The 10,240-nt window shown below is 40.5% G+C and overlaps 1 protein-coding gene across 1 annotated transcript; it reads left to right on the top strand.

Annotated features, from left to right (window-relative positions):
* Window positions 1-1,393: 1,393 nt before the first annotated feature.
* Window positions 1,394-9,199, top strand: ppp1r36 (protein phosphatase 1 regulatory subunit 36; the record flags this gene model as incomplete). The annotated part of the gene is given in 12 exon segments (XM_083925204.1): window positions 1,394-1,485; window positions 1,722-1,786; window positions 2,349-2,432; window positions 2,993-3,128; window positions 3,131-3,133; window positions 3,487-3,554; window positions 3,658-3,756; window positions 3,988-4,128; window positions 4,980-5,022; window positions 6,086-6,315; window positions 7,911-8,111; window positions 9,037-9,199. Coding segments are annotated over 12 exon segments (1,263 nt in total). The 5' UTR covers window positions 1,394-1,455.
* Between the last annotated feature and the right edge of the window lie 1,041 nt (window positions 9,200-10,240).

The following is a 10,240-nucleotide window of genomic DNA, read 5'->3' as shown; positions in this document are numbered from 1 at the left end:
AGTGGGAAATTAAGGTGCATGGAGATAAAATCTCAACAATTTTAAAGGTTTGTTTAAGTTTTGAATGACTGACAAAATAAAACTTATTTTGTAACAAGATGTACCTGGCCTTATTGAAAACAGTTCGGTAGCTGCTGCTGTACACTACTGATATGATTAACAATTGAAAGTAAGCATACAAGTAGGTACAAGTACAATAAAGACGCACAGGGTGTAAGCTGTACAATACAGACATCAAAGCAAGGGTAGGAAATGATGCTATGATTCTCATGGGTTGTACTCCAGTCTCAGCCTGGTTGGATGATACATGAACTGATGAAGCCTCTTGGATGAGAGGTGAAACATCTTCCTAGACAAATAACCAAGTTCAATTGCTTTTGACTGAAATTGCGTTGAGGATCACCATGACCTGGATGAATGAGAACATTCACAGGCCTACTCATAAATTGCTTTTTCCACATAGGCCTACTTATACAGTTTTTAGTGTCAGGGTTTTACTAAATGTGACAATTAAATCCACAAAAGTCTTCTGTGTTTTGGAGAGATGTAGAGAAGTTTAGCGATGCCACTTGTGCCAAAGGATATGGACTCTGGATTTGGATGTAGAAACAAATCTTTAAGTCACATGACAAATGTTATACTTGCATTTGGTCAATTTCATATTCACAAAGCAAAAGTCTCTAAATCCTTCACAAACATTGTTCTTATAGTTCAGGGGTCTGCAACCCGCGGCTCTTGGGCTGCATGCGGCTCTTCAGCCCCTTTTCTTTTGTCTTTTGTAAAGATGTAGAGAAGTTTGTTCAGAACTGGAGTGGTACCGATATGCCAATTGTGCCAAAGGATATGGACTCTGGATTTGGATGTCGAAACAAATCTTTAAGTCACATGGCAAATGTTATACTTGCATTTAGAAAATTTCCTATTCACAAAGCAAAATTCTCTAAATCCCTCCCAAACATTGGTGTTCATTCATTCATTCATCTTCAACCGCTTGTCCCTGTCGGGGTCGCGGGGGGCTGGAGCCGATCCCAGCTGACATCTGGCGTGAGGCGGGGTACACCCTGGACAGGACGCCAGTCTATCACAGGGCACATAGAGACGAACAGAGACAGACAACCATTCACACCTACGGGTGATTTTAGACTACATTGGTGTTCTCATAGGTGAATTGAACGTGTACATGGATTCATTGGCCTTTGTAAATGGACATTTTTAATTCATAGTTTTGTTTGACCTACTGTGACTATAGCTGTGGTTTTTGTATGTTTTATTATTTCCACAATGGTCTTTTTTGTATGAATATCTGCAGTATTTTTGCTGTTTGTCTGTTTGTTCTGTTTGAAATAAAGATTTCTAAATTGAAAAAAAAAAGCTGCCCGTTGCCTGGATACAGTGTTAGCAAACTGTAAGGAGGGAGGAGCGCGAGCTATCCTGTAGAAAGTTTTGTCCACAAAAATGCCGAAATATCCCGAGGAGCAGAGAAACGTGAGTTGCCACACTGAAACGGACAAACTTCAAACGTTTTGCAAACCTGCGACAAAAACGAAACGCTAAAAACGTTAGCTAACTTTTAACCTAGCTAACCGGTGTTTGTGCTGTACAACTTCAATGACGTTAGCAGTTAAAAGTGCACAACCCGTTTCTTATCAGTAGTAATGGTTGATATTTACAATTCGGTAAACATTTAAAGGTGTGGCTGACATTAAAGTACTACCTTTCAGGCGAGTGTACCGCCTCCAGGCCGCTGGGTGTGGAGTGATGAAACCCGGACAGTGGAGTTTGACAGGTGAGGGCAGCTCGGCCAAATTAGCGGACGTGCAACGTGCTAGCAGTCACGAGCAGTCGTCAGGGTTGCTGGTCATTTTTTGTAATGCATAAGCAAAGATTCTTAGGTTCTCAACCCTTATTTCCTTTTTTAAGTGGCATTTATGTCACTTCCCACATTTAAGCCAGGCAGCAGATGTATGTACTGTTTAAAGAATGTATTTGATTCCTTCTTGAAGTCATATTGGTTAATTTACTTTACCCATGCATTCTTACCCCTGATGTGGTGTGATTTACTGTTTATCCTAGTATGTGTGTCTTGTGTATATTTACTTTGTGATTTAATCTGTTCTCTGAAATTGTATTGTTTAACTATGATTGTAATTTTTAAAGAACTTAAGAAAAACATGCTGATAAAATATGAAAATGGCTGCAAGATTGTCTTCACTCACTTGCCCAAAAACAATGGTAATCCAGGCTGGTAGATATTGGGACCCACTAGCAACAGTTGCAGGTGGACAAAAAAAAGTGAATTGCCAACCCTGCGTTTAACTATTATAGTAAATATCGTCCCTCTCTTTTAGTTCTAGTCACACAGAGGAGGATGTTGCGAGGAAAATGAGGCAAACCAATGCCAATTTCAACGATCTTCAGCAGCGATCAGAGTGGTAGGTCTGGCTCAATAAAATGCTTTTCAGAATCTTTAAGTAACATGTATCGTGACTATCAAAACCCAAATTAGTCACTGAGAAGGGAACACACACTTTATCCAAAGAGGAAACCAGGAGCCCTCACTGCAGTTTGTGGGTGTTTTATTTATCCTTTCAATTAAAAGTACGTTTTTAGTTTAAGTGGTCAACAGAAATATAAGCACCCTGCCTCTCCACTCTCTGCATCAAGCCAACAATTTCCCAGTGAGACACAGGTGGCATTCATCAGGCAATCAGTCCGCTCCAGTGACACACACACACACACACACACACACACACACACACACACACACACACACACACACACACACACACACACACACACACACACACACACACACACACACACACACACACACACACACACACACACACACACACACACACACACACACACCCTTGACTCTGCCCCCACATAGACACACATCTAGACATACATATTACCTCCTGGTGACAAGTAACACATCCTCAAATTCACAGACTAACCTGCAAATGTTCATCACTGCTTTATTCCTTAGGTTGGCTGAGATCTGCATGTTAAACCATAGAGGGCGCCAAAACATTAGGAAGAGCCTGAGCCCGGCTCATCTGAATGCTTACAGGTCCTCAGTGATGAAAAGGAGAGGGGACCACGTCACCATTCATGATGTTAAACGCAAGTGAACTCATATATACAATACGTAATCAGCTACTCCTCTCTGCCTCCTGTAAGAGCATTGGCAATCGCTTATCAGATGCAGATTTGCATTTGCGATTACTTGCTCCATTACCTCAGCACTTGCGCTGGTATCCCTAGAGTATCTCTGGAAAAGATTGAGGTTTTTCTAGATTTATTATCTTGACTTATCCATCTATACAATATGTACACACTTTTATAGTGACTGTTATGCCCAAATTACATTTGATCCATGAATTATCAACCTTTATGTATTCAAAATAAAACTAAACTTTTCTCTCCGGTAATGGTTACAGCATTTAGCTGACCTTTGACCCCGTTCTCTGTGTTGTAGAGGTGGCTGTCAGTTTACTACAGGATAATTACTCGCTTCCCATTCCATTCAGCTTCTTGGCTGTATTGAAGTAAGGAATATAAAGATGTCATTTTATACCTACAATTTCCAATGTTATGCATTGTGTGATAATATAAGTCATACACTGACACAAAAAGCTTGTCTGTGTCCAGGAGCAAAGAGCTTGATGGGGTTCTGACTGCCCTGCTCCTTTACCTGTCTTGTTTCTTTGAACACAAGTCTCTGGAGAATACACCAAAGTCTTTAATGGCGTAAGTATATCAAGAATAGAAAAGCGCTGTCTATTTTTGTATATATTTTCATCATAATGTTGTAGTATTTTCTTTTTTATCAAAGTTACTATCTGTGTTTCCTCCCCTTTCTTCGTCCGATGTCTTTGACCTCTACTTTTTTTAAAAATATTTTTCTTCTTCCAACCTCCTGAATTCTCTTCTCTGTGCTGTATTTCTACATCCCTACTCCCTTTCTAACTAACCTGACAGTGTAGACATCATCACAGAGCACAAGATGATGGCAAAGGCTTTGGCCAAAAGGGATATAGCACAAAAGAAGCTGGCTGTTTACTACTTCAGCCTTATCATGGGCCTGGAAATAGAACAGCATCAACACACAGCACATCACAAGTGAGTATTTGTTCAGCATCAGAACAGGTGGCAAACAAAGTACTTTTCCTTCTGCAATTCTTTCACTCAGGAAATTTTTTAGGATGGAAATCAAAAACATGGCAGGGTTTACATTAACTAGATTAGGTACTTAGATTATGATCTGAAGTGTTTTGACCATCTGAATGGGATAAGGAACAAAAGCCACAGCTTTCATTCTAGCCCTAAGTAAGATCTGCGAGGAACCATTGCATTTTACCTACCAGGAAAAGGTATATTTACTAATTGAACAAATATGCATAGTGCATCATTGCTTTCTATTTTGTAGAGGTCTGTGGACTTTCATAATAACAACAAAAGGTTAAACATATGATATTCAACATAATAGTTTCTTTTTAGAACCAAAATTTGGCTTCTGTGCTCCTCCAGAGAGTGTTTCTTGTTTTAATACAGTTGGACAATAAGAAAAAGAGAGACCTTAACCTTAAGACTCCGACACCTTTAGATACCCATATATAATCATTATCTGTGACTGGATTCAGGTACTACACACATAGCTGATTTCATTAGAATTCGACCTTTATTATCAAATGTTTTTTTACGACTCAATTCATTCTGTTATTTATTTTGTGTCTAGATTTTCTGACTCATATTTGTGGCCATGGTTTCTCGTACACTGGTTGTTCTCAGGTCTCTCTTGAAAAGGTTTTGCTCTCACTAAACTTATGTACTGCTAAAAATCTAGTCGTGCAGCAAACAGATTATTTACTAAAATGTTAGACCCAGTGCTAAAATGATCTTCTCATACAGGAATAGAAGTCAACTTATCACAGCTTGCCACAACATGCCAAACTCTTACGTGTTCTTTCCAGGGGCCGGATGTCGTCAAACAACACAGAATGGCGGCTGCATGCGGTAGGTGCGATAACAATCCCACATTGTGCTACAAATCACCTCAAACTTGCTATTTTCTTGACTCGTAATTGCCCTAAAATGTCTTCCCTTGCAAAACCAGCATGTTGAAACATCTGAAACTGTATTGCCTCATCTGCACAGAAAAAATGAAGCCTTCAGCTGGTCAGAGTGAAGGCTGGTTTAGCATCTGTGAATGCAGACTGCAGTAAGCGGAACAGAGCGACATTGAGTGCTGGTTATGCCTGGTGGCCTTAATGAATTAGTTAGTGGGAGGAGATGTTGACTCAACACAGGTGCTTTGCTTTGACAGGCTCTCCCCAGTATTTAGCCAGGTGGGTGCACAGGGAGAGAAATCTCACGCTAACTGCAGCAGCCATTTGCTTTCCCTGTGTGTGACCTTTTTTGGATTGAAATAGCAGCGACCTTTTCAAAAAACTGAAGAATAAGTGGCCGAAAGAAATAAAGGATGTTGAATATTCACTCAATGAATCCTTGAACAAAATGGACGACTATGGTTTTAGAGAAACAGTTTAAGTTTTTTTTAAATTAAATTTGGCAGACAAGTACACAAGAAAAAGCATTACAGCCGTACAATATGTCGCCTTTAAAGGGAAAAAGAACAGAGACAAAATAAAAACAACATGAATCCCGCCATCCCTCCAACTACCCATGTCAGACACGGTCACAATAACCAACCAAGCAACCACACAACATATAACATAAGTAGATAGGTAAAGTTAAAAAAATAAAATAAAACTAATAGCAAAAATAAATAAAGTAATTCAAGAATGAAGAAAACAAGAAAAAAGGGAAAGGCGGGGGGGTCTCTTTCCTTCCAAGCACTAGGAAGTGTCCTCGGCATCATCAGGAGTAACAGTAAGACTGATACTAATAAGAGCCAGCAGTGGGTCCCAGGTTTGGTGGAATGCTGTCAAAGATCCCCTCTGTGAAAACCTTCACTTCTCTAACCTTAAACATTGTAGTTTATTTAAGTTTAAAGAACCCCAGATGATGCTCTTTTCTCTTTTCTCCCCCTTTTTTCTCCCTCACCCTCTGTTTCTAGTGCTTGTACAGCTTCTTCTGTTATGTTGCCTGGGTGACGTTTGAAAGGAAGGACCTGAGGGACATCCAAGAAGAGGTGGGGCGTCTTTTGTACTCTGACACTTTTAACACGGCAGTTAGGAACATGACTGATGGAGACTCGGGCATTACCCTCACTCCTCTTAATGGTTCAGTGAAGACGGGAGAAGTTGACCCCAAGGAGGCGGAATGTAAAAGCACATTCAAGCACAGGTACGTTAAAGTGAAGTAACTGACACTTCACGTGTATTTTTAGACGAGAAGAAGTCACAGTTTTTTTACTCCTCTGTTTCGACTTATTTCACTACAATTTAGGTTCATATGTCTGTGGATTTATCCTATATGTTTTTTTATGCCCATAAGGATTTTTTCCCCTACAGGGCCAGTGGGCCAAACTACAATATACTGTATAATAGCCCTCTGGAATTGGTAAAGTTTCAGAATTGGAAACAGTCACGTTTTCCCTCTTGTTTACTGTCATGAACAACTAAACTCAGTGACAAAATTCAAGAATCTATTTCTGGCCTCTTGCAATTTTGCCTTGAGCTCCTGCATAGTCAGAGGTCGTGTTTGTTGGAATCTCGTGTTTGAAAAAGTGTTTAGCCAATACAAACACTGCTTTCTGATACACTGTGCCTTTCCATACTTTGTCATACCTGGTATATGCTTTGCTAGCAGTGTTTTAGCCTCTAAATGCTACATTGGTTTCATCAGCTAGCGGCTAACTTTGATCTTTGGTTCCAGACGGGCTGCATACATTGGGGTTTAGAGGATGTTTTGCTGAAAAAAAGCTGCCCGCTGCTGTCAATAACGTTGCTGACGAGAGCAGTAAAGTTGCAGGCCTGAAGACCAAGACAATAAACTAAACAAAGCTAATAAGTTTCGTAGAATTGAGGATAACTGCGCAGTCAGGTAATAATTCTCTGTGGGCTCATCACTACGAGTTATGACTTTCCTACAGAAGAAGTCATGTGATCATTGTTAATGTAAAGATATTGATATTAAAGGTTTTAACAAATATTATTTAATATCTAACCATCAATAAGTTTGACCTTGATTCAACATTTTTAAGTAAATAACTCAATAGCTGCGGCAGTGAAGTAGTCCTTGTTTGATGGATGTCATGCCAGACGCTAACTGGAGTATGATGATTGATGTAGACGGATTCATGGCTGTGTGCAATAGGAGGGACTGTCTGACAGCCTGTTTTATGTTTCTGTGCTGTGTTTTTTGACACAAGATTGGCAGTTGTGTAAGCTGTCAGGGGCCCAGTGCTCTTCCCTGCTGTCAGGTTGAGACCAAACAATCAAAATTTGGGCTTGAAGCTCGCTCTCCTCCTGAGGGTGGATGTACACTACACAACAGGATTTGGAGAAGCGCTATCACTGCTGAGTTTGTTCTGGAAAAGATCTTGAATGTTGAGAATGTGGCTGCTATAACAGCTTTCCTGATTAACTAGTTCTGGATAATTGTTCACCATGAGTACACTTCAGTAGGTATGTATGACACACTAGAATATGCGGGGAATGTTTCGATTTCATAATGCTTATATAGCTCTTGTCTGTGCGTGAATGAGCTACAATAGAGCCAGACCTTCAGTATTATAATAGTATTTGGTTTATGTACAGTAAGAGTTCCCAAGTTTGTTCTCTTCTCTTATACTACCAGTCAAGTAAGTAAAATGTGTTGGAGATTATGCATGAATACATTTCCTTCAATAGATCTGTTTTACATATCCATGTTTCCCTAGGGTGTTTAAGTATTATGAATGTTTTTAGCCCTGCTCTGTCATCTGAATTTCCCCCCAGAACGTCCCAGAGGCATCCAGCCCTCAGCAGTATAGTTAATCAGCGGTCCCCACTGATGGTATCTCTGCTGCCCTCGCCTAAAGAACAGTCACCCCATCTGTTCCTCAACATTCGGGCCAGGAGGCAGGGCCCACTTCAGGCCGAGCACTGTGACACCAAGGCCCTGACAGAGGAGCTCAACCAACAGCTGGCCAGTGTCAGGTAGTGTGTTGTTAAACATCACAGAAAATGTTACATACAGTATAAAACCCTAGAGAGAATATGATTTATTTTTTTATCAAGGGTATGTTGCATCTGTAACACACCACTGATGAAATATTAGCTTGTCAAGTGCTGTACTTCTGGCTATTTTGTTTGCAAATAGTTATCCACAGACACGAGTCATGTGATGATCTGATTGGTATTGTGTTTACGCATTTTTGTTCTAGTTTGGTCCAGCAACTACTAAAGAAAATCAGGGTTTTTACCTTAATAGATGCCTGTGCTTGAGATTTGATCTAGATGCTTGTCTTTCTTCACAAGCCCCTTGGTCTTAACTTGATTGCTGGAAAGGGCTGCCAACGGTTTTATTATATATGTAGGGAGTTGATAAGAGCCATAAGAATTTGCCACACATTCTACCATGTATTTGTGGCTGAAACACCAAAACCATACACTAAAAACTCCACAAAACGGCAGGCTTTAAACCAGTCACAATTGTTCTTGGGCAGTACTAAGTCGGATAGCCAAGATAGTACAAGAGAAGGGGAAATCCTGGCATCTGGAACTCTATGTGAGCATTCTGGTTCAGATGCTGGGATTTTGTCATCATGTTTCTATATATAAATACCACATATAAAATGGTAACTATGAAAAACCAAAACAGTCTCTAGTCTCCATGATTCTGTTATCAGTGTCTGTCACGGTTCATATTGTGTTCTAAAATGCTCCGTCTGCTTTGAACCAAATAATCTCAGATTTCATGTAATGGATAGGATGGAATGGACATTTAACCAGATCTTTAATCAACTGAAGAATGATTCAGAGACTAATACTTAGTAGAAATATTTTGTTTTCATTTCATGTGTGTTTTTGTGGAAAGTTTGCATAGAAACATGAGTCGTCTTGTCTTTCTTTCTTAAACCAGCTTTGGGATTCTTCGCAAGCCATTTAGCCAGTTCAGTCGCAATACCCTGATGCCCTATGGAGAGCAGAAAAACAACAGAGATGAGGATGACGACCATATACAAGAGAGTGGTGTTAATAACAACGGAGAAGATCATCCTTGCATCAATCCTTCATGGGACTGAGGTCTACAGGCCTGGCCAGATATGGCAGGAGCACCCGCATGAACACTAGAAACTCTGCAGCTACCGTGGAGGCAGTGACATTGAATGATGTGTATGTGTGAAAGTGGCATAATGTTTTGAGTGTGAGTGTGCATTTTGTTTGGCATGACACAGACAATGCATGTGCATACTGTAGTCTTCCAAATGCATTCCTCAGCACAGTCCGCAGGGTCGAAAACAGAGAGAGACTCCGGTAAGAGATGAGTTTTTTATATGTTTTGCTCGTGTGTGTCTCATTTTCAGAAGCACCTCCCTGGACTGCCATCTCTCTCTCTCACACACACACACACACACACACACACACACACACACACACACACACACACACACACACACACACACACACACACACACACACACACACACACACACACACACACACACCATATTTGTCAGGATTTGCTTCTGAATTTAAATCAGTGTCTTATTTGCCAGCTGGTGGTGCTGTTGAATAAAATATAGTGAACTCCATAACAACTTTGAAGGTCTGCACTTCTATAGTCTGTAGAATACTCAATTCACATATGAAAATGATGGAAGTCCAGCACATTGCATGCATAATTCATGTTGGATAATATGGTTTTGGCGAATCAAATTATACAGTCTAAACACAGAGTGTATTTGTCTTCCCGATCAGCGTTCACCTTTTTTCATTTAGACCATTGGAGGCTTCCCCTTTGACCACAGACTCGTTCTGTGTCCTTGTGCTGCTTCACAACCGGCTGACCGTTACAGGACACACAAACATACACACTCACACACCACTCTGGCTAGGCTTGGTAGCAGAAGGGGCTTTGCCTTCACCATAATTGGCTGAGTAATCTGGGACACCAGGAGAGAAGTTAAGTCCTCTGAGGAGGAGGAGGAGGAGGAGGAGGCCTGGGACTCTTGTGCATTAGGGTGAGGGATGGGTCATGAAAAATATATTCCAAATTAGTTTCAAATATTTGAAGTGCTCTTTAACACTGTTCCACACCCAAAATGGTTACGTCAAGCATATCC

This window comes from Echiichthys vipera (genome assembly GCF_963691815.1).
Source record: "Echiichthys vipera genome assembly, chromosome: 13".
Taxonomy (NCBI): domain Eukaryota; kingdom Metazoa; phylum Chordata; class Actinopteri; order Perciformes; family Trachinidae; genus Echiichthys; species Echiichthys vipera.
This window is presented reverse-complemented; position numbering and strand designations above follow the sequence as displayed.